General features: G+C 35.6%; 1 protein-coding gene across 1 annotated transcript; it reads right to left on the bottom strand.

Moving 5' to 3' along the window:
• Positions 1 to 116: 116 nt before the first annotated feature.
• On the bottom strand, positions 117 to 26,372 carry LOC111044408 (heat shock protein 75 kDa, mitochondrial). Its single transcript, XM_039438873.1, has 12 exons — positions 26,102 to 26,372; positions 25,656 to 25,757; positions 21,956 to 22,185; positions 17,181 to 17,410; positions 15,358 to 15,600; positions 13,550 to 13,767; positions 11,943 to 12,012; positions 10,552 to 10,756; positions 7,045 to 7,309; positions 5,581 to 5,699; positions 3,300 to 3,591; positions 117 to 458 (listed from the first exon to the last, which is right to left on the bottom strand). The coding sequence occupies exons 1-11, from the start codon at positions 26,238 to 26,240 to the stop codon at positions 3,304 to 3,306; spliced, it is 2,109 nt and encodes a 702-aa protein (XP_039294807.1). The 5' UTR covers positions 26,241 to 26,372; the 3' UTR covers positions 117 to 458; positions 3,300 to 3,303.
• Positions 26,373 to 26,443: the final 71 nt, after the last annotated feature.

The following is a 26,443-nucleotide window of genomic DNA, read 5'->3' as shown; positions in this document are numbered from 1 at the left end:
CTACACTGCCATTATAACGTGGACCTCACTATAGTACCGTGAACAAATACATCCCGGCCTTTGGCATAATAATATACTAGTCTAAACAGAGGAAAACATGCAATTGAAATTCAAACTCAGAAACTAATATTTTATTTACTACATTTTATATACAAAATTTCAACGATTCACAATAATGTATTGTAAAACAAAAACTGTTTTTTACATATTCATCTAATAATTTCTCAACAATATATTACTATACTGTATTATTATTAATCATTGATCTACTTGGATACTTCTTCAGTAACATTGTTTTTCTTCTCTCACTTCTTTCATACACAATTTTCAGATACAGAAACGAAAGAGACGAATAAATACAACAAAGAAACCACAGAAAACAGTTGATTTGGCAGATGCAACGGATGCGAGCGAAGTGAGTCTGATGATTCGGAGACACGAAGAGGAGAAACGATTGGCTGAAAACATAAAACATCAGCTGCTGTTGAAATGAGCATTAAACATGGAAATTTATAAGGTTTATTCATTTTTTTAGGAATATGTTAGGCTAGGTCAATTTTATCCGTATATTATAAACACTGCACAACAGTAGCTATTGTAATAAACAACCCCTAATTTGGAAGTAAATGTTAGGTTAGGTCACCACAGACACTGATAGTTATTGTGATATCAACCTCTTATTTAAAAACCAATGTTGGGTTAGGTTAGGTTACCTTTAAAAACAATTGTTAGTTCAGGTTAGGTCACCCATCATCTCTATAGACATTACACACTGGTAGGTATTTATTGTAATAGTAATTGGCTGAAAAAGATAATATAATAGATTCTATTCTTAATATAAACTAATAGATCACGGAGTGATCTGTGGTCCAGTGGATAGAGCGCTTGCATACCGTTCCAGCCTGAAGATCCCCAGTTCAAACCTGGTCAATAGTTTTTGACCAAGTGTCACCTGGTCATATGGGACATACATATGAATCATAATTATATTTATCTCATATTGATCAGGATTTTAGAGTTTTTAAAATTAAAAGTTCAATCTCAATGAACAGTATTCTGTCTTTGAACAATCTTTGTCATCGACAGAAAGATTGTTTATTTTATTTGTTGTCAATATTAACGTTAGCTTCTCTCTGTTTCTAATAACAAACGTTCCGCTTGTGTGACAGATAGAAATATGTACTTGAAATGGCTTTCATGTTTGGCATTGACTGAGTCATTAATACCCAAAAATTAGCTTTTGGGGCAGAGTTCGTTCGTTAGGACTGTGAGTAAAGTCCGGCTGTTCTGGTGAAAAGGATAGATTTTGCTCTTGTTTTATAATACAGTTTTCCTGTCGCAGTTCGGGCAGTTTAAAGAGAATAATTGTATTATTGAATAAGACGGGATCTGAACCCATTTCATTAGATCAGTTATTTTTATTTTTTAATTAATAATTAACGTCGCGTTTCAACCAGTGAATGCCAAAGGGGGAAGCCATCTTCAAAAGGTAGGTGTTATATTTTTTGAGTTTTTCTTTTTTCAAATTATTTTCATAACTACAAAGATTTTATCTTTAGCCGCAGCGAGTAGCTTCCCCATTAATTTCATTTTAATATTGTTTTCTTATAATAAATTAATCTTGATTTGTTTAAATGTGAATATATGTTAAAGACTCATTAAATTATATAGTAGAATGTTCACCTTTTGTTTTATCTTATAACCACCAAAACATACTATATAGTAGTTCTTTTCCCACCATCATATATTTGGTGAAGGCAATAGCTTACATAGTTGTTGAAGGCGTCTCATCTTCCTTACACAAGTCACTCCCGTGTTATCGGATGGGCACGTTAAACTGTCGGTGCCGGTTGAAGTATGACAGTCGTAAAGCAGGGTACCCATTATGCCGTCACCGTCAGGCACCGTCCGGCACTGACCGTCACCGTTGCGTACCGGCAACATTGCTTTGCATTGTTTTAAACGAACGGCAACCCACTATACCCGTCCGTCACCGGCCACGACCGTCAGTCACCGTCGGCCTCCATTGCTGTTTGGAGCATTCTTGCCGGATAGCCGGTCCGTTTTTTTATCATTCTTCCAGTCGACATTCAACTATCAGTGAAGTCACATCGCCAGTGTTTTGTTGTAGTGCGCCTTTGTTCTGTGAGCGATGAGTACGGACGAAATGTTGATAGAGGCTATTAGGGTAGTATCCCTTCCTGTATAATACTAGTGATAATAGTTATCACGAGAACAGGAACAAAGATAATGCTTGGCAGGAAATCTCAGAAAAGTTTGATACCATGTCAGGTAAGTTATTTACAAATATTATTCGGTAAGCGAAATTATGAAATCAAAGTTTTGGCCGTTTGACAAATCACACGATGATGGGAAAAGTAACATGACATTTATAAATTTACTTACTTCAGTGTCAAGGCCAGCCGCTCCTCAGGACCAATGACCTCACGGAAGTTACTGTGTTTCACTGGGAATTTCAGTAACTCGAGCAATTCGTAGAACTTCTTTGGAGTCATGCGGAAATATAAAAAGAACATCGTCTTTTTCAAGTCGTCAAACAAATTATGAAATTCACCATATTCGTTTCTTCTTCTGAAGATTTCGTGCACCCAGTACCTATGCTTCCTCCGTTTCTGTATCTCTTCTTCTTCAGCACATGCTGCGGCTATTACTAGCAATTCCTCGTCTGATGAACTCTCCATCGCAACTGATGCATTTCTTCTGGTTAGCTCCAGTTTCTGACGGAGCTAACCAGACGGGCAAGTGGGTTATCGCTGGAAAAATGACGGCGAAGACGGCGACTGACGGTGCCGGACGGCGGCGATGGGACGGTGACGACATAATTATAACACGCAATAAGCAACTAATTACTTATACCCCAACAAATATAATTTATAGTGAGGTGTATATTTATTCATTGAAATTATCATTTATTCATTGTTGAAACACCGCTGATTTTATGTAGTTTCATTACAATACTATATTATCAATATTCTAATGTTACATTCAATCTTCATTGTAATTAATAAGTTTTCATAATATGTGAAATTTGTTGCATAATTAGCTATTGTACTGTAATTTATTGTAGATTCGTGTATAAACCAGAATGTATTGTAACTTACTTGAATAAATAAATAAATTTGACAAAGTGGGTTCCCTGCTTAAGGCCTATTGACGGCTTAAATTATATATTCAGGCGAGGAGGAACTTCCACCTGGGATTCCCCACCAATAAAAGCAATATTATTATTATTGTAATATCAACCTCTAATTTAGAAACCAACGTTTAGGTTAGGTTACCTTTTCACTGTCCATCCAGCGCCATTTCAAGCAGCTTGTTCATTGAGGTGAGCGCCGTCCTTGCATCCAGAATGAGGCCTGCCTGCAGCATGGCGTTGGTGAACAGCTGTTCGGTGACAAGCGCTGCTAGTTCGGGTTTTTGCCGATAGATGGCAGCCAGCCGCCTGATGAGCGGGTGGCGCGGATTAATCTCAAGCCGAGGCTGCAGCACTGAGAAACGCATCTCGTCATCCATGCGTTCGCCGTGCATCTTGAGGAAATGGCGGGCGGCGGCCATTTCTTCCACCGTTACCTATCCAAAATAGAATTGATATTGGGTGAGATTCGAGTAGAAATACATGGATAAAGATTAAATAATACTAGAATACCTTGTGTGGTAGCGAGGTGATGTTGCGGTAGATAAAATAAAATTGGAATTAGGTGAAATTCAAGTTAAAACACAGGGATCAATAAGGGCCGGTTTCCGAGCTCGGGATTTAAGTAAGTTCTACACTTTAAACAGCTGGAGTCAGAAAATTGGCTTTCCAAAACGGGGCATAGTCGCAGTAAATGGTTGCAACAAAACGAATCTTTATTTTCTCATTTCTATGATAATTGGAAACGTTTCTCCTTGACGAAATGAAATATTGCTAAACAATTAAAAATAGCTGAAACTTTACTCTATTTTCTCTTTATTTTATTTTGACTATGACTAAGACTACGCCCCGTTTCGGAAAGCCAATTTTCTGACTCCAGCTGTTTGAAGTCTAGAACTTAGCTAAATCCCGAGCTCGGAAACCGGCCCTAAATGATAATAGAATATCTTGTGTGCTAGTCATGTTTTTGTTTTGTAGGAAACCATACTGAATAAAACGACTAAAAATTGTCACAAATTTGTAATCCTCAAGCCTCAACAAGCCAAAAATCATTCATAATTGATTATGACAAGCAACCAAAGTTACTTCAGTTACTGGATGGCCGTTCTTATACTTACCTAACATTTATCATTATGACACCCAGTCCTTCAATGGCTGAGAAACATATGTTAATGATAATTAGTCACTCGGAGGACATTCTGGGTGTCATGACGATATCGGCCGACAATCGGTGAGTGAGATAACGGCCAATAGCGTGAACTCACAAACCAAGGTAGAAGAGATTATGGTTAATGAAATTCGATGATTACAACACAGATTCTGTGTTTCATGAAAATTTTTCCCAATCTAATTATCTATAGTGAGGTCCACGTTATAATGGCAGTGTTGCAATGGATAGCAATGGTGTTGCTCTCCTTATCTATCATTCAACAAAGCAGATGGCGCTATCTCTTTCACGCTTTGCGATGTTGCCACATCGTTTATCAACAATGTAGAAATTCAAGTAATTGACAAAATATTTAATCTCAATCATGAAAATTTATTATTACATCTTTAAAAAATATATTTTCTTGACAAATAAAATATGATTAACTATTTTCAACAATAATGAACAGTTAAATTGATGAGATATACCAGTATCAGGTGTTTGGGTGGCAAGGCTGAGATCTGGCAACCCTTTTCTCCTATCTTCCTACACTGCCATTATAACCTGGACCTCACTATAGCATGATCACATACTACTGACTGCTCTTTCAGTTTTACTAGTCTGCTAAATATATACATTCACGCTGAACGGAGCGGAAATTATTTTGACAAAGTAGAACAAAAACCATTTTTATAACAATGTCTAAAGTGACATTCATTTCAAACTGCATTCATTTCAACTGCCAACATTTCTTCCCTACACACAGATGGATAAACACAGTCTTCTTCAATAGTCTTGTACTATGTGAAAGAAGATGGACAGTTTTCAATAGTCTTCTAGGGCCTGATTTTTATCCAACATTTTTGTGGTGGGGGTAAGGAACTCGGCAGTCGTCTTCTGGCATTGAAGTGAACAACAGTGCACAATCAAATTTAAATTAATTTTCTTAGTGATTTTTTCTCACATTGATTCGATGTTTGTTCTAAAAGCTTGCATACAGAAAAAAAGAGAGAGAGAAATGATGTGTGTGTGAGTGAGTGAAAAATATATTCCCACTACAGCGTGCAAACTTTCACCGTTTGATAGACTGGGGGTTACACCGAAATCCGAGACCTCTTCATATAAGGAATGTGTTGAATTTATTGTTTTACAAAAAAAATCATATTTATAAAATATCAGTAAATGTTGGCAGTTTGAAGGGAATCTCTGCAGGTGAGCAGATCTAGTTTTATTATAAATATCTTTCAATGATTCAATACAATTTTGTTAATGAACTTACAGCACAAGGATGCGTCTGAAGGCGCTTGTTGACTCTGACTGACTGGACTCGCCCCTTCAGCGTTGTCTGTATGTCTGCCATCACTTTGTCCAACACATCAGGCAGTAAGCTGTCTGGACCTGGTAACAAAACGTTTTTCACATTTTTTTTCAAATCTGTTACAGAGTTAGTTCTTTCTTTATTCTTTATTGATTGATACAATAAGTACATCATCAAAATGATAGGGAGAGAAAAAATACGGTAACTTGTGCTATTCCTCTCCCAAATTTAGATAAGGTGAAATCTTAGATTTTTGATCTTCTTATTTCTAAATAGAAAGATGAAAAATAAGACGAGTAATCTGAGTTAGAGAGGAAAAAAAGAGAGAAAAAAGAAGAAGATTGATTGATTGATTGAGAACTTTATTTATGTAGATTACAATATATACTGGCTTATACACTTATATACAATAGCTTACAATACAGCAAAATTAAAGATGAATTTACATAATATAGACTAAGAAAATAATTATTGAACTGTATATGACATGAAAAAGCAATTTGTAGTATAATAACTCTAGATAATAATTAAATTGGCGGAGCTTTGGACATATCAATGTCCATTCTTCGGAAAGAATATTTAAAATATCCTCTCCACTAACTCTCTACCAAAGTAGAGATGATTACAGAAAAAAGAGATGTAAAATGAAAAGAGATAGAATATGAAAATGGGGGAAGGATAGAAAAAGGATAAAGATATGGAATACATTTAAAAAGAAGGACAGAGGAGAAGAAACTAAATACAGTATAAACCCAGGCCTTCGGCTAAACCGGTCTCGGCCTCCTTATCCGGACGCATTTCCTCCTGGCGAGCGGAGCGAGACTGTCTACTCTATATTATGAAACTTTGGCGAGCAAAGCAAGCCTGTCCACCCTAAATGAAACGTCGACGAGCGAAGCGAGCCTGTCCACTCCACTTAAAACTTTGACGAGTGAAGCGAATCTGTCCAATCTTCATGACACTTTGGCGATCGGAGCAAGCCACTAGGTAAGCGTAGCGAGCCTGACCACTCTACATGAAACATAGGCGAGCAGAGCGAGCTTGTCTACTCTACTTCTTATTTTCTTATTCTTTCTAAATATCTTTTTCTTCTTCTTAATTAAAACAAATTTACCCAAATTGCGATTCAAAGTTTACGCAACAATATAATCCCAACCAAACAGAGGTTTCCTCCCGAAAAAGTCGATATATCTCGAAAACTAAGATCGATATAGGAAAATTTTACTGAACATTTTTTGCTGCAAATTTCATGTAGAATCGATGGTCTTTGACTGTTAAATCTTTCGTGCAACACACTGTATACTATGATATATCTTCTTATGCTATCTTTCCCCAATGAAAATACGTACCCAGGTACAATACTTTGTATATCTATGACCAAAACTATTCAACATTATACCAAATGTTAATATCGAAAATACGAACCCATGTCCTCCGTTTGAGCAGCGTCGGCCTCCTTATCCTGCCGCATCTCCTTCTCGACGGAGGTAAGGTTGTACTTGCCGAACTGCCTCAACTGCATCAACACCACCTCGTCATGTTGTTCATAGCAGAGCAGCACCTCCACCTTCTTCCCAGTCATCGCCTCGTAGTAGGGCGAACTCAAAGCCAGGTCGCGGCTCACCGCAGACAGGTAGTAGATCTCTGTCTGACCCGGCTGCAGGCGGCTGCAGTAGTCCTCCAAACTCACCTACAAAACAAAATAATTGATTTACAATATAGACTTGGATTTGAAATAGACTTAGAATACAGACTCAGATTTAGGATACATGTTCATGCATTCATTTAAACTTCACTGCTTTTTGTCTACTTGATTGTAGCAAACTAGCTTTTATGGCAAACTAGCTTACCCGGCGAACTTCGTACCGCCAAAAAGTCAATGTATCTCATGTCACACTTCACTTTATTTGGTGAATCTTGAAATTTATCTGACAATCAATATTTTCATTTACATCTCAATACGGATTTCCTATGTGCTTAGTCATGCAGCATTTATTATTCCGAAAACATATTCTTCTCAATCAATCTTGAAATTTATCTGACAATCAATATTTTCATTTACATCTCAATACGGATTTCCTATGTGCTTAGTCATGCAGCATTTATTATTCCGAAAACATATTCTTCTCAATCAATTGGTAGTAATATATATCAGTAAAGTGTTGAATTGAAAAAAATAGATAGGTTAAATAAATCAGTGTTTCAAAGATGAATTTAATGTTTTCATAGTTGTTGATTGTCAATAGATGGTCCAGGAAATATGCGATGTACGATGAATTACACAGAATTCCATATTCTTTCCATTTTAGGATGAATATAAGCTAAGCTAAATTAAAAAAAATTGATTTAGTCTGTCATTCTTCAGTAATATGAACAACTCTCTTTCATGAGATGAATAATTTTTTCCGACATTTTCCAGTTTTTCAATGATAGGGGAGTGATAATTATTTTATAGGTCTTCTAAGGGACGATTATCTACAGCTGGTACCAATAAACTACACTAACTTCAACTCCAAACTACCGTTTTAATACCAGTACACAATTTATCACAGGGTGACGTGTTCATTATACAGCTGGTAACTTTAAATATAAAGAAAATAAAAATCTCAGTACCCTTTTTTGAAATATTTTATCACAACATGTTTCGGACATTTATGACATTTTCAAGTGATATGAAGTAAATAAACAAGCCCTATACAAGTATAGCCCTATACAGAAAATATATAAATAAGCTGGAAACTTTATATGCTAAATTATAGGTAGCCGCTCGGCCGAAAATTTCGAAAACATAGGTCTGTAAAATGGATTAATAAATAATTATTATTAGCCCCCCTATAAAAATTTTTGGTCAGAAACCATCCCCAATATTCACACAAAATATTCCCAAAGTTTCATGCCGTTCTGTCAAGTAGTTATCGAGTCTGTAGGGAACAAACAAACTAACAAACAAACATAAATTAATTTTTATATAATTATGTAGATAAGGTGAATTACTAGTAGTTCTGTGAACAGTAGACCTCACGCAGTGTCTCATCCACAAGTACCTGATTGAAACTATAGACCTTAAGGAAATACAGCAATAGACTGGCTTCTCCACACATCTGTGTAATCACTTGTCAGCTGATTTATGATGAATAATTCTATAGTGTGATTTTTACTCTAATATTGGCGTATGAAGGAGGCTCCTTTTTCCTTTTATATTATCCTTGAAATGCAAAATTTCCAAAAACCTTGTATATACGTCGACGTGCAATTAAAAAAGGAACATACCTGTCAAATTTCATGAAAATCTATTACCGCGTTTCGCCGTAAATGCGCAACATATAAACATTAAGAGAAATGCCCCAAACCGTCGACTTGAATCTTAGACCTCACTTCGCTCGATCAATAAACACTTTATAAAACACACATCATAATGTCTCCAAAGTTCAGTTCAATTTGGTAGAATTTAAAAGGACGGGTACAAAATATTTTGAATACAACTTTGGTGTAAACACAGCTTTAGTGTCATAACTCACTACTCAACACTACATTCACACAAGAGTATTTTCTGGTAAGGCCTGACTACCAATGCAATACTGCTCTAATGAAAAATAGGCCCATTGGTTCCAATGGCAGAACAAGAATGTGTGAACGCTCCCAAGAATCAATATTACAGTTGTGTTGTTGTGTGTGATGTTGTAGTGCTAATATTATTACACTTGTGTTTTTCAGAAACTGCCAAGCAGAGAATACATTCATTGAAAATCAGAGCTTAAGCATCATTAAAAGTAAATTCATTCACAGTTTGTATTCTTCTTCTATAGTATATTCTTGCATCTTCATGCATTGTATTTCTACAGTTTTTTTCTGTAAAAGGAGCATTAACAATACCACTCATCGGTATCAGAGTCACTGATCGTTATTGTGAAAATATACATCCCGATAGTTCTAAAGGCCGAGCTAATATGAATAAAGCCATCAGAACTTACAGGAATTATATTCTCACTATGTAGGATACATTCACTGATATTTGAGAGTATGACTTAATTCCTCATCCATTGCTTATACTGTCGTACAATTTATTTTATGCTGTTATTAACTCTTCCTTAAGTACATTTCAATTTCAATATAAATTAAATAAAATTAGCATTTTTTCTAATAGTCAATACTATAGCCATCTAGTCTAAAATAATACTAATGAGATTTTTTTTCTATCCTAAAATACTACTTGAAAAATTGAACAGTGAATTTCTCAGCAGGAATTTCTCATATTAATTAAACTGCTATTGTTTAATTAATATGTACACTTATTGACTGTACTATAGAAGCTAGATTCACTCAATCACTGCTCTGCTCTTTCACTGAACAAGCACTACACTAGTTCAAACGGTTTCCTCCTTTTGAGCCTCCGCACCAACCCTCCATTGTCTAGCAGCTGGATCGCCTCGACATTGTCATGTTGGTGCAGTCGCTCCTCGTGTCTCTCCGCATGCCTCTGGATCTCGGATCAACATTTTTTGATAGCTTTTATGTAAACGTACCTCAAGTGCCGTTTGCACAGTGCAAGTTTGAACAATAAATCAATTTAAACTGGATTGAATCGATATCAAGTCTCGTTTGCTTTAATGTGGTCTATTCTGAGTGAAGCCACTAGCTGATTCAATACAGTTTAAGCTTTCACTACGCAAACTACCCTTAGTGTGGCATCATTCTTCAATTTATATACATACATGTGAGATTTTGGGTTGCTTTTTCCAAATTCAAATACAGAAATTTTGAAAAAAGCAACCAGAACACACTCTAATTTTTCTGTTTGAATTACTGTTCGGCAAGATTTCTAAAGTGAAGTATTACATTTTTGATTATACATTTCAATCCACAGCAATCTTTGCTGATGAAATATTCTGTTCATATTTATACGACAGATTATTAATGATTAGTGACACATACCGTTTCACCGGCAGGTTTCAAAGAAGACTCGTATCTGAGAAGTTTAGCAACCTCCTTCTTCTCATTCTGATCCTGACTGGTGATCACCCCCTCCTTCAGAAAAATGTTGTAATCTTTGTAGAAGTCTGCATACTCTTGAGGCTGTTGGGTCGATTTATCGTTCAGGAAACGTAGAATTTTGTTGGTCAGCACAATTCTTAATTTCCTGAAGAAAAATATTCACATTAGTAATAGCATAGAGAAACGAATACTATATTTCGTTACGATTTCGTTCATCTCTGGTATTAGGTAGTATGTTGCACAGCGGAATAAGATCCTAACCTTCTCTGTGTCTGGTGGTAGAACAAGTGACTCCAATGTCTGTTACTGCATCGTAATGAATGAATATATGGACAATACATATATGATGTTATAGTCTTTTTCAAAAAATTTGGTGACACAAACTTGAGAAATAACACTCACGGTTATAATACAAGGTTTGGTCGTATAATAGAGAGGCATAGATTAGATCTTTTTACGAAAAAAACATATACAGAGGTAAGAAGTGTTTTGTAAAGTTACCAAGCAATCTCCAAATATTAGAGATCCAAGAATGTTTGCAAAGAATCTAAAGGAATATCTGGTCAAATTGTCGCTGTATTCTTTTCAAGAGTTTAACATTGATTTTTGACGAAACGTTTTTGTCTATACATTCTAGGCTAGCCTAGTTATTTATATTTATATGTAATTTATTGACACTGTTCCAATGTATTTCGTACATCTGATGAATAAAGACTATTAAAAAAAAAAATGCTCATCGGCAGTTAAAGTTCGTATTTAAAAGCAACACAGAGACTCTTATCAGAGTATGGAATCGTCAAAACATACGTTGGATAAGTTACGTTCTCTTTGTTTATTATATAAAATAATCAAAACAATTTGAATAATATGCGGTGGACTGTACAACGCATTACCAGTCACCACAAGATAATACAGGGCGTAAATTTAGAATATTCATGAAGGACCAATTCCTAAGCATTTGTGCATTACTCAATTGATGAATTTAAACCACATTACAAGACGTGCTATGCTGCTCAGTATTATTATGTATATATTCTTTTGCTCAAGTAATTTGCTATAAATAATAATTGAAATAGGCCTAAATTTTACCAAATTATCGACATATACTAATACCCATTCAGTGAGTGGTGAATTGGACAAATAATAATAATACTAGCATATTGTCAATTAAAAGCAAAAACCTAATCTGGCATCTGACCTTTTACCTTTTAAACATTAAATTCAACACAACCTATTATAGTATCCTAGGTTTTTTGATTTCATAAAAAACTTGAAATTGATTATGTAGAACTGTAGAGGAACGAAAATATTTACGAATTGAATCAACTTGCCTGATTAGGGCCGCATTCTGAAGCAGTTCACGGCTTAAATTCAGTGGAATGTCCTCAGAGTCCACAACACCTACAAAATTATTCATACATTGAAATTTGAAATTATTACTCAACATTCAACGAAACTAGGGAGTATTCGAAAAAAGGAAGAAATAAAACACAAACAACTGGAAAGAGATGATTAAAAGAGTTCTTTAGTATTTAATTATCTACAATTTCATCTAATTTAAAATACCGTTGGTATTAGTTTCCTAGTATCCTAGTTACACAGGGTATTTCAGAAGTAGTGTCGAACATTTTAGGGTATTGTTCCTGGTTGATAGGAGACTACAAATGTCGTATTTTAAGTGTCCAAAACTCAGCGGTTATCCTTGTAGCTGCCATTTTGTTTTTTCACTTGGGAATTTTCATTTCAAGAACGAAATGATGTATTGATCTGAAATTTGGCATGTATATTTATGCTATAAAGACTCAACTTTAAAAATAAAACAAAAACTTTTCTATATAAATTTTCAAAATGGCGGCCATTATAAATTTTTGATTGCAAATTTCACGAAAACCGTTCACTTTACAGAAATTTACAACAGAAAAAAAGTTAGCAAATGTTATCAAGATTTCAAGCATACCTCATTTATTAAGATTGGTCGCAGAATAACAGAGTATTTTCAGATTATCCAGTATATCTTCTGGATAGGAAATTACGTTTTTTGCACATTTCCCCTTTATCTCAATAATCATTGAAGTTACATATTTTAAATTGGTTTTATTCGATTACTCAGCTAAAAAGGACAATAACTAAAACCTATCAGTCAAAATCTAATTCTAAGAGCTACTTTTGATATAAATAAAAATAAAAATCTGATTCCCCTTTTAAATTATTTTTTCACAACATTTTTCGGCAACTAATGCCGAAAATGTCAATTTTTTCACTTGACAATGGCATTAGTTGCCGAAACATGTGGTGACAAAATAATTTAAAAAATACTCAGATTTCTATTTTCATTTTTCTAATTCTGAGAAAATGGTTGGAAATAGGAAGGAGTTTCCAATAAGATTCATTTCTTTGTTTGACGTTTCTTAACTTTTTATGAGCGCTCAAAGTTGAAAAAAGTATATTTGTCGACTTCAAAGTCAAATTTCCAACAGTTTTAACGCTTATAAAAAGTTCAAAAACTTCAAACAGAGCAACAAATTTATAAGAACCATATTCTTAGAATTAGATTTTGACTGATAGGTTTTTAGTTGTTGTCGTTTTCAATAAAATCGAGAAATCGATACATCTCGAGAACTGAGGTCGATATCAGAATTTTTTTGTTGCAAATTGTATGTAGAATCTACGGTCTTCCCACCATTCGTGGGACACTGTATAATTTATATTATTGAGAATTTCATGTAGAATCTATGGTCGTCGGCTATTACACCTTTCATGGAATACTCTGTATAACGTATAAAAACAGTATAAAACAGAATGTATAATAAAAAAAGAAGGGTACTACTAATGTAACTATGTTACAAAAATGTATTAAGTTGTACAAACAATAAAATGAATTATTACAAAATTTTGAGAATGGAAATTAAATTTTTAGGTGGCATCCGAACCCACTCACCCTTGACAAATCGCAGCCACTTAGGCAGAAGACTGTCAGCCTTGCTCTGTATGAGGACTCGTCGGCTGTAGAGCGCCACCTGACTGCTCTTGTCCGAACTAAGATCAAACATGTCTGGCTTGGTCTCAGGGAAGTAGAGCAGTGCCTGTATCATCAGCGGACTGTCCGTTTTGTAGTGCAGTGTGAACCGGGGCTTATCGTAGGCGTTGCCCACAAACCTAAACACAAACACAAAATTAACGGACTGTCACTTTTATAGATAAATTGAGAGATAGATGGATCGATAGATAGATAGACAGATAAATGGACAATAATTGTCTTCATATTTACATTTCAAAACATAACAATTGTTGTGGGGGAAGTTCTACCCACAATGATATTAGAAAAATCAGAATAGTAATAGCTCAATCATAAAACATTATACAATGTAAAGCTAAGTCATGCTTTACAATTTAATTAACAATTAAACACAACTTTAGTGTAGTGTGAAGCAGGATTTATCGTAGACGTTGCCCACAACTACCAAAAAGTTAACGTATAATTTATATAAATACAATTTACGTTGCCCACAACTACCAAAAAGTTAACGTATAATTTATATAAATACAATATATGAGAGTATAAATTGAAATAGTTGATGAATTACTACTACAGTGAGACTGATGTTATAGTTAGGTTAGTTTTGCGTTTCTAGAGTTTATGTCATTTTTAGACTATAAAATATAGTACACTAGCTCTAGAGTGCGATTCACGTTATAAGGTCAGAATTTGATTGACATTGGCTTGCAATCCTTGTTTGTATTTTTAGACAGAGCAGACAGATATCAACTCCGAACTAATTGATACATGACAGTGGTAATCCGCATAATTGATTTTAACTTGATTTTATCCAAGTTCTCAAGTGTAGAAGTAATTAAAACTTTGCATTCTGCCCTACAGTACTTGATAATACGTGTAGTATGTGATATGATTAATATAGTCATCTTTCATTCACATTCTATTTAAAATAGGCATCATGTTGGGTAATCCAATTAAGGTTCAGTAACTCAAATCTTTTATCTATTAAAATATTGTACTGTACCTTAATCAGTCACTTGGTATAAGGTTTTTAGGGAATTTCCATTTCTTGATATCCCAACGGACGTCCGGATAACCGATGTCCGGATAATCGGTGCTCTAATGTACAGGGTGAGCATAAATTATTGAACACATTTCATAGAAAAAGATACTAGTAGCGCGCCTATTTTTGTGGCAAACATTGCTGTAGCTGCTATAATGAGTGTGATGACCTCTATCGGAACACAGTCGACTCAATGGTGTGGGGTGACAGAGAGTCAGGAGAAAGCTATGAGCGTTCTGCGGTTCAACGAAAGCAAATCATTGGTTATTACTGTTCACAAACGTTTTCCAGTAGGGTATGGCCATGAAAAATAAGGTGTATGCAAGGAAGTTATGTAATATTGACGACCTAAAACGAAGAATTGAAGCCGTAATTCAGGACATCACTCCAGATCGACAATGTATGGCGTGAAATTGAATATCGTCTAGATATTTTAAGCGCAACTAAAGGTGCTCACGAAAAATTGTTGAACTTCTCATGCGTTATAAATAAAACTATTTGAAATTGGCTTTTAAATTTTATCATGTAAGTACACTCATTTGTTATTTTTTTATACAATTATGAAATGTGTTCAATAATATTTATACTTACTCTATATATTGAATGGGATTGAATATTGCACTATTTTATTTTATTATCTAATAGGTCTTTTTTGTGTTGTGAATAAATTGAATTGAAATCGATTTACCTGTAGAACTCAGTATGCATGTCATCAGTGATGGCCTTGGGGTCCATGACCCAGAGGGGCTGGATGGTGTTAATCTGGGCTTCGTTGAGGAAGATGGGGCTGCCGACAAAGTTGCTGTACTTCTTGATGATGTCCTTCACAACGCCGTCATCAGCGAATTCACGGCTCTCCGGCTTCAGACGCATCACGATCTTCGTTCCGGGACTTACGTCCGACGCTTCCGCTATTTCGTACGTGCCTAGTCTGAAAATTAAACAGAAACAAGTAGATTATTCCATCAGTTTATTTGAAATACAACTAACCGTCAGTTAATAGGTTAGTTGAGATAACTGAGAAATACAATAAATCATCACAAACAATACAATACTGAGAAATACAATACAATGAAGTACAAACATCGTCTTAGGCTCAACTCACATTTACGCGACTCAAGTCGAGAAGAGACTGCGAGTCTAGTCTCTTCTCGACGCAGCATGTGTTTTCAAATGGTGACACTCAGACCAGTCGACTCTAGTCTCCGCGACCTCACGACTGTGAGACTGAGTCGAGCGTCGACTCGACATGTTGGTCGAGCCTCGACTTGAGTTGCGTAGTACCGTGCATTTTTAATGAAAGTGAGGTTATGTTTTATGAAAGTGATGCTTTATCATTTTCGATAAGACAATATATTCATAATAATCATTATTAAATTTATTACATGTTAAGTTGTGACGAATTTCATCTTATATTTTTAATAAAGTAAGGTTAGAAAATAGAGTAGCATGGAACTGAAGTAGTAACAATGAGCTAAAAAGTCGTAAGGACGAGAGACTGGAGTATCCTCGACTGGAGTCGTACGATTTGAGTCGAGGTAGTGTGAGCTGAGCCTTATTCTTTCAAATACAATACAGTTGCCAATGCTTTTATACATGTGTCTAGTTACACACACATCGATTTTTCCCGTCCTTATAAGTTCTAAAGATTGATCAACAGTTCATGTGTATTCATGTGTTTGCCAAGCTCCGTTCATTCTGGTAGAATTTCATAATATAAGGACTACGAAAATTAGAACGTCCAAAACTCGATGTGCGTGTGTGTGTAACTGGCTTAAATTAATTATAAATAATTAGGAGAGAACAATTAGTAGAGGAAGTTTATTTATTAATTTCCAATAGTGAGGTCCAATTTATGACAGTATTCGATTAAAATTGATGTTGGTATCCTTGTCTATCACTTGACAAAGCAGATAGCGCTATCCTGCTCTAGCTCCACAACGTAGTAGCCAATTTTTCAACAATGTAGAAATATAATTAATTAACAGAATATCTATTTTGAATTATGAAAATCTATTATTAAATCATTGAAAAGACGTTATTTTCTTGACGAATAAAATATAATTGAATACTTTTTACAAGAACGAACAATTTATATTACATCTGATATACGGGTATCAGCTATCCTGTATAGAAGGCAGTGACAAGGCAGAGAATCGGCAACGCTGTACTCCAATCTTTCTCCACTGCCATTATAACCTCATTATAGCTAGTTTTCGTAATGTTTTTAATTTGAATAGTGTTTATTGTGTTCTAAATTTTCATATATATGTATTCATAAACGTGTTTCGGATGGACACGTTACCTCCGGCTGCCAGAAAAGCAGTCGTTAGGTCATGTCAGAGGCCCTAAAATTGATCAGTTGCGACCTGAAAACTCTGACACCAACCTGAGCCAGACAGCCAGCCAGGTCACTCGATATTATTATTATATTTAAACGTGTAAACACAAAAACTTTCGGATCCAACATAGAACAACAAGAAGCTTCAATTTTTAATCAGTTGTACTAACCCAGTAGAAGTCCAACACCATCCCTTAGCATCAGGCGCATGCGTGCGCGTGTAGACCGTGACGTCATCAGCCACCATGAACACACTGTAGAAGCCGACTCCGAACTGACCAATCACGTTGGAGGCTGCCTCCCCTCCCGCCGCCTTCTCCACAAACGCCTTCGAGCCACTGCGCGCGATTGTGCCCAGGTTGGAGACCAACTCCTCGCGAGTCATACCTATGCCTGAGTCCTGCACAGTTACAACAAAATGATGAAATTTATCGTCTTATATTACTCACCTTGTTTCATGTTGTAGCGTTTATTATTATGTTTTCAAATAGGCAATTCAATTGTATGTATTATTGTGTATTACTGGTTTCAAAATTGTATATTCTTCAGGTGCAATTCCTTGAAGGGCGTTTACATTAGCCAAGATTCCTTAAATTCACGTTTTTTCAACGTTGAGTTGAATTGGTGATTTTGAAAACTTGAAGTAAAGTTTACTTAAACTCAAGTTCTCATAATCTCAAAAGTAACTTATATAATTATAAATTAAAAAACTAATAATATCACAGTTTTCTTCTTACTTTTCATACGTTTCTTGCATTATACTTTTCTATTTAGATGTTCTTTATATAATTTACATTGACTGACAAGTTTGCAGGCCCAAGTTAAGGCCCAAAGAAATAAGGTGGTTTGGGCATGTGATGAGGATGAATGAGGCTAGAATGCCCAAAACAGTATTCAATAGCAAGTTGCACAGCAGACGAAAAAAAGGTAGGCCAAGGAACAGGAGGGTGGACCAAGTGATGGATGACTACCCCAGTCACAGCACCCTAGTCAATTTAATATAATGCTTTTTTTTGTCTTTTAGTACCCAAGTACAGGAGACCACTAAATTATCTGATCTAATTGTAAATTTGCTTTAACTGATCTGTTTTATCTATTATTGTCTATTGTATGTATTGTACTTGTGCAATTTATTATATGTTTCTTTAATGTGAATTGTGACTTGGCTATATGTAACTTCTATGTTCAACTGGCCCAATAAAAACTTGAAACTTGACCTGAGAAAGATGGGGGTGAGAGGATGGAAAGAAAGATCCATGAACAGAGAAGAATGGAGGCGTGTTGTGAAGGAGGCCAGGGCTCACCTAGGGCTATAGTGCCGGATGGAGAAAGACATTGACTGACAACTGTTTTTAACTCATTTTCTCATTTGTAGGTTGGATTGTACCTTCAAGATTTGAATGTTGAATCTTCGAGTTGAATCTAAAAGTCAAACATCTCCAACATTTGCAAAACTTGAAGAAGGGTCTACATTGGTATAGGGGATTTAAGTTTCTGATCTTGTAAACTTGACCTAAAGTTTGCAAAATAAAATAATTTTATACAAAACATGAATTCAAGTAAAGTTGACTAATATAAACCCTTCTTAAGGACCTTTACTCATAGCTTATTTGGTTTTGTTAGTTAAGACTAAGTTTCATTTGTTGATTAACGGTTCTCATGACCATGTTTGGAATAATAATTATTAAACGAAAATCCCATTTGAACAAATGGAACTTCCAATTTATTTTCATATGTTTGGAATACTTGTGCCTCTAGCCTCGGCCAATGACAGTAGGCTAAACCTTCATTGGTCAACAGCTAATGGCCAATCGTTGGGCTTCTCTCACACTATAAAATTCTACTGCTCAATTTTTAAGCTTTCAGTTTACTAGAGATTGATAATAGTGTAACAACAGAACTATTATCTCGAATTGTTTGAATAAATCAGTGGTTTTGACAATATCAAGTCGTTCTCATCCAATGCGATTGGCTGTTAGCTATTCACACTTGAAGTTCACTATATTCACTGATGAAAGTTGAGCATTACTGTCATTGGTCGAGACTAGATCACGACCATATTTGGAGTAGTTGGGGGTATCTAGCCCCGTCCAATGACAGTAGAGCTAAACCTTCATCAGTCAACAGCTAATGACCAATCGTAGGGCTTCGCACACACTGTATATACTCTGCTGCTCAATATTTAGGCTTTCAATTTACTAGAGACTAAATAATACTTTAACAACCGAACTATCATCTCAAATTGTTTTAACAAATCAGTAAATAAATAAATTCGTATGGCTTTTGTTGGTGGGGAGTTCCTTGCGGGAATGTTCCACCGCCTGAATATATAATTTAAGCCGTCAATGGGCCTTACGACTGTCATACTTCAGCCGGGACCGACAGTTTAACGTGCCCATCCGATAACACGGGAGTGATCTGTTTAAAAAACTTTTGGCTCTCAGTGGGGTTTGAACCTGGGATCTCTATGCTGCTACGCAAGCACTCTATCCACTAGACCACGGATCACTCCAACAAATCAGTGTTTTTGACAATTATAAAGTCGAACTCATCCAATATGTTGATCACAACAACACAGGAAATTAATATAGGATCAAAATTAGTGTGATATCTTGAATCACAGCTATCTACTATGGAAGGCATTGGAAAATCAAAGCATAGAGAGAATATAGCATAAGAAGATATCCCATGATATAGAGCGATATTCCAAATTTCACTGTTAAGCCGATAGATAGACCTGGTAGTTATTTCATTTGTTAATAATAGTTACTTTTCAACTTAATAGTTATTTTTCGTGAATAAGGGTAGTCCCTCATTCTGAGCCGTTCTTAGGGTACAACCACACTGAAAGCGGAGCGGATCGTGGCGTGGCGTTCTATAGTGAGGTCCACGTTATAATGGCAGTGTAGGAAGATAGGAGAAAAGGGTTGTTAGTTCTCAGCCTAGCCACCCAAACAGCTGATAATGGTATATCTGATGAAATTAACTGTTCATTATTGTTGAAAATAGTTAATCATATTTTATTTGTCAAGAAAATATATTTTTCAAAGATGTAATAATAAATTTTCATATTATTTAAATATTTTGTCAATTAGTTGAATTTTAAAAATGAAGTAAAAGCTTGGCTTCTATTACAAAATGATGTGGAAAGTTTATTTTCAAGAGTAGAATAGATATGGATTTGCGGGTTTTATTGGATTAATGTCTTCTTTCTCTCTTGGAAATTGTGTGAAGATAATATTATTTATTAATCAAGCTACATGAGTTATTTTCCTATAATGTTGATAATTATGGACGGAAATTTATAAAATGAAATTTATGAGTTTGCTAATTACTTGGAATGTGCATTGATTGTTGGTTATTGAAGGGAAAGTAGATTAAAATGGTAATATATACGTGTATTATCTAAACTAAAATTCCTCACCCTGTCATATTATGCAAGTTCCGACTCGGCAAAATAATTCATTGCTTTTTTTCTTAATTAAAAATATGATGTTGCCCCAAACAGGACTTTTAGTCCTCGAGGTACTTGAAATTATTTATTCTTCTTTTGACGTAAATGAGTTATTGTGATATCTTTGTACTTATAATGTACTAATTATCTTTATTCTTATAATGTGCAAGATTGTTGTTGTGATATATCAACTGTAATATTCATAATTTCTGATTATGTGTAATGTATAAATTGGAAGAATAAATTAATTTATTATTATTATTATATCAACTGTAATATTCATAATTTCTGATTATGTGTAATGTATAAATTGGAAGAATAAATGAATTTATTATTATTATTAATTTCTACATGATTGATAAACGATATGGCAACATCGCAATGCGTGAAAGAGATAGCGCCATCTGCTTTGTTGAATGATAGACAAGGATAGCAACACCATTGCAAATCACACACTGCCATTATAACGTGGACCTCACTATAGATCGGAGCGTAGCGTGGCGTGGTCAGAGCGTTCATGATTCACACAGGAAGCGTCTGAGCGTCAAGCGTTAAGGCCCTAGAAAATGGCGGTGTCTAGTAGGCCTATGCACGGACATTACTTTTTGAGAATAATTACTTAAAGTATTGGATATTAGCTAAGCCTGCTAGGACAGAGTGGGTTAATTAAATTAACTTGAACCGTCGACTATTTGTTGAATATCACCCTCTGTTTAATGTGTTAAGAAAGCATGAGTCCCGATTTTTTTAGTACATGCGAATGTCAACTTCAACCTTTGATTATATTTTGACGAGAGTGGAGCCTGATTTGGAAAAACAAGTTACTAATAGGAGGAGTCTAATATCGGCTGAAGAAAGGCTTGTAACAACACCAAGGTAACCATATTTCATAGATATATGAATGAAATGAATTAGAATAGCCTTACTTTTGATTTCAAAGTACAATGGATGAATTTTCTTTTTTGAATAATCAAATAATACACATTACATGGGAATTTGGGCAAACATTAATATAGCCTACTAGTGCAGTAGATGGTGGAAAATGTAGTAGAACAAATGCATTATTATGTATAGACCATTAGTATGTAGGGCACTCGCACTTTGACGCTCCTCTCGTAGACGCTCCAAAAAACAAACCAGCTAGTTCCAAAATTTGACGCCACGCTCCGCTCTGCGAGTAGACGCTTCCAGTGTGTTTTAGCTCATTACTCAACATGATATTGTTCACGACGCTCCTCAACGCCACGCCACGCTCCGCTTCGCTTTCAATGTGGTTGTACCCTTTCTCTCTCATACGGCCAACAGTTATATAATAATAGAGACAGAAATCGCTTGTTAACAAAAATTCGGAACAAAAACGACCTATATCATGGAATATCTTCATATGCTATATTTTCTCTATGATGAAAGGTGGCAACAAACCGATCCTATTATTACCACTGACTTTATGATCCATGATAAAATCTTGATTTCATGAGAAAAAACTCTCACCTGTATAGTGAGTGTCATACTCTGCTTGTCAGTCGATATCCGAATCTCCATCTGAGTTGCGGGACTTCCTCCGCTTTCAGTCAGCGACAGATAGCGCTGCTTTTCCAGGGCGTCGCTTGCGTTCGAGATCAACTCACGAATAAACACCTCCTTGTCCGAATAGAGAGATTTGGCAACAATGTCAAGCAGTTTTCTAGTTTCCGCTTGGAATTCGTGGCTTTCCGCTTGTCCTGCAACAAAAAAAAATATATATTGAGGTCCACGTTATAATGGCAGTGTTTGATTAGCAATGGTATTGCTATCCTTGTCTGTCATTCAACAAAGCGGATAGCGCTATCTCTTTCTCGCTTTGCTCTGTTGCCAGATCGTCTTTTAACAATGTAGAATTAATAATTGATATAATATTTTATCCTAATTATGTAAATTGGTTATAAAATTATTGTAAAATATAATTTATTGCTTAACAAAATTCGATTATTTTAAACGAAAATGAACAATTAATATTACATCAATAAACCTGCATCAACTACCGTCATCCTAATGGATGAAGAAAATATGAAGACAATAACCAAAATTTTCAACCACATATACTCAACAGGAAAAATCCCAAATCAATGGTTGGAGTCAGAGTTCATTGCAATTCCAAAGAAGTCAAGTGCAAAAGCCTGTGGAGACTTCCGAACATTAAGTTTGATGAGTCACTTGCTTAAAGTGTTTCTAAAAGTCATTCACAAAAGAATTTATAACATATGTGAAGAGCAAATTTCACCCAATCAATTTGGTTTTGTAAAGGCTGTGGGAACAAGGGAAGCTCTGTTTGGTGTGCAGGTTCTGTTTCAAAGATGCAGAGATGTGGGTTGTAATGTTTTTGCATGTCTGATTGATTACAAGAAGGCCTTCGACCGTGTTCAACATGAGAAAATGATAGATGTCTTGAGAAGAACTGGGATTGATGGAAAAGACCTAACAATTGAATAATATACCTATAACAATGAATAATAGACTTAAAGTCAATTGTCTGATTGCCGATGAAGAGATCGTATAATCTTAATTGTAATCTGAACTTGAAATAGAAGAATATAAGGATTGAGTGATTAATATAAGGAATAAGGATAATAAATTACGAAAATTCAAGTTTCGTCTATATTAATGAATAATAGTTAAAGTCGATTGTCTAATTGCCGATGAAGAGATCGTATAATCTTAATTGTAATCTGAACTTGAAATAGAAGAATAGCAAATATACCGCAAATCTGGATGGCCACAAGTAGTGGTATACTGATGCCAGATCTAAAGGGGATCATGCTCATCCTCAAGAACAAATTTGAGGGTGATAACGCCGACAGCTCAGCTGGGTATAGAAATTTCAAATAATTCTACAAGAGGAGGATCGAGCTGGCTAAGATGTTAGCAACCGAGAGACAAATATTGAGGATGCACCTAACCAATGCAAAGCTGCCTGGGATGTGATCAATACCAACAGATCCATGCCACGGAAAGGATTGACTTTGCAAGCCCGATTGACTTCAATAGCTTCTTTGAAGGTTCGGTTCGGGACATAGTGGGTGCCCTGGTGGATGCTGCCATTGATCCAATCGCTTTGTTGGAGGGAAGAACCCAGTCGGGACAGGAGCATCTCACTCTCTTTCGCCTCACCACACCAGGTGTCTTGAGGAAATACGCTCCTTCAAACACTCTAAAAGCCCAGATATGTTTGTCTGTGAGTATGCTTCGAGAGGTTGTGGATGCCATTGCAGTTCCTCTCTCTCTCTCTGAATCTTTCAACGAGTGCTTGAGGTCTGGAAATTTTCCTGTTTTTTTGAAAACATCAAGAACTGTCTCAGTCTTCAAGAAGGGTGATCGTGAGAGCCTTCAGGCCAATCTCCTGTCTTTGGCAAGGTGATTGAGGCAGTGATCAGCTTCAGCTGGAAGATTTCTTTGAGGAGAATGGCCTATTCTCAAACATGCAGTTTGGCTTCCTAAATGGGAGATCAACAGTTAGCGCATTCGACCATGTAGATAGATAGATAAATACCTTTTAATTACACATTACAATATAAAAAGTGTGAAAAGGGCGAAATTGAGGCAATAAGAGCACCCTCTTCTACTAACCCAGTTCCTAGGGATAGCTTTAGACCAGTATTTATCATGGGATTACTATATTGATCAGCTTTGTAATAGAATCTCCTCAGGTGCTTTTTTACTCAGACAGATTAGAAGGTTAAATGATTCCAAACTGACAATGGCAGTCTTCCATTCCCTAATTATGTCACATATTCGCTATGCCATTGTTGTTTGGGGTGGGTCCTGTCAGAATTTGGAGAGAGTTTTCAGGCTGCAGAAAAAAGCTATACAGTCAATAAAAGGAATTATGCCTCTCGAATCTTGCAGGAATCATTTCAAGGAGCTAGGCATTATCACCGTTCCCTCTCTTTACATTTATGAGGTGATTATGTACTTCAGGAGAAATAAGGCTTCGGCTAGAAATAGTGATTCCCACAGGTATCAAACCAGAAATAGAGGAGACTTTGCTTCCATGTACCATAGGACAGCTCTTTTTGAAAAAAACCAACATATATGGATCTTAAATTTTTTAGAAAGTTCCATGATGATATGAAAAACGTTGAAGATCTTAATTTATTCGGAAGGAAATTAAAAGAGTTATTGTTGGAAGGTGTATTTTATACTACACAGGAATATATGTGTAGGGAGGAGCCCTTTGTGTGTTGATATGTTTATATATATATATATATATATATATGTGTGTGTGTGTGTGTGTGTGTGTGTGTGTGTGTGTGTGTGTGTGTGTGTGTGTATGTGTATGGGTATGTGTCATGTGTATTTTTTCTTATTGAAAGTAATGTTTTCAAGCATTTATTTTTTTGACAATTCTCATACTTTGTTAAGAGTCTCTGGGAAGATATTAAAAACAAACAAACGAGTGGGTTAAGTAGAAGATGATCAAATGTAGCTGACCAGCTTAATGCTACCTTCGCGGAAGGTGGTCTCTTGCTATGGCTTTGTGTTGTTATCCAAGCCGAGCTTTTGACTGTGCGCACCATGACATTCTACTTAGAAAACTGAGTTTCTGTTGTCTAAGGGACTCAGCTCTTTCCATATTGGGCTCATACTTTTCTGGAAGGACTCAGCTAGTCTCCCTTGGTGGTGCAAACTCCTAGACTCTTCCAGTAACTTTTGGCGTTCCTCAGGGATTAGTGCTGGGGCCTACACTATTCCTAGTCATAATAAATGACCTTGACAAACATGGTTCCTCTCTGATGTTTTCGGATGAAACATCTCTATGTTGTACTGAACTTGAGCGAGTTTTGGAGGCATCTGCGGAGCATCTTTGATCTGCCACTTTGTGGCTAATCGATTCTACGTCAGATTCCTGCCTCCACCAATCACACCAGTTATAGGATTTCTGCTCTGATATTCTCTAACAAGCTGTCTTTTCATATAAGCAGTTGGATGAGGCCGCCTTCAAGAGAAACGTCTGGAAGCAGCTGTGTGACAAGGTATAATATTACAGTGTAAATGAATTTATGGGTAATAATTTGAATTTTAGACTACTAAAAGCGATTTGAACGGTTGTATGTTGAATTACGTCTCTCGAGTTCTATAGCGCCATCGATCCCACAAGATTAAGTAATTAATAAATCAGAAGGTATAAAAAGTACCGTAGACTAAGTTAACTTGCCTTGAATTTTTTCTGTGGTTTTCCTGACTGGTGGTTCATCTTGTTCGACTGGTTTAGCTTGTTCTGCTGCTGAACACAAGAACCGAGGTTTGGTGAATGCACCTGAAAATAGTTGTAAAATATCATTTAGTGTAATATTATTCTCACCATCGTAATATAAACAAGTTCGGTGAATGATTTCAAAAGTAAAATAAAGTTATTAATGAGTTGAATAATTTGATATAATACTAGAAGCTCATGCCTCATGAAAGTTTGATAATGTACTAGAAATAAATTAATGTGAATACCAGTAAAATTAAATTTTAGTTGAAGTTTAGTTCAAGATGATCCGTTACAGTTAACTCAATTGACTTACAGCTCAGCCTTGAATAAGATTAGGTCAATGATAACCTAATGAATACTATAAAAGGAGCGGTAGGCCTATATATTATAATAAATATTCAAACCTGATTTATAACAGAGACGATGCCGGGTTTGTGCTGAAAGACTTCCGTAGGTTCTTCTAGGCAGAACAACTTTACAAACGGAACAGCAATTCTTAAAATCTTTGCCAAGCACAGATAATAATCGAATAGAAGAAGCCATATTGATCACTTATAATATTCGTATAATATGAAAATAGATTTAGATATCAACAATTGAACTTCGTTATCTTTACTTCCTGACCATGGAATGTGCTCGAATTGAGGTTAGTTTTTATTTTTGCTGAGGAAAAAATCAATATCGATTTTCTATTTGACCCTCGACTATCAAGGCGTACATCGATGTTCACCATCGATATCTCAAGT

The sequence above is a fragment of the Nilaparvata lugens genome, chromosome 12 (genome assembly GCF_014356525.2).
Source record: "Nilaparvata lugens isolate BPH chromosome 12, ASM1435652v1, whole genome shotgun sequence".
Taxonomy (NCBI): domain Eukaryota; kingdom Metazoa; phylum Arthropoda; class Insecta; order Hemiptera; family Delphacidae; genus Nilaparvata; species Nilaparvata lugens.
This window is presented reverse-complemented; position numbering and strand designations above follow the sequence as displayed.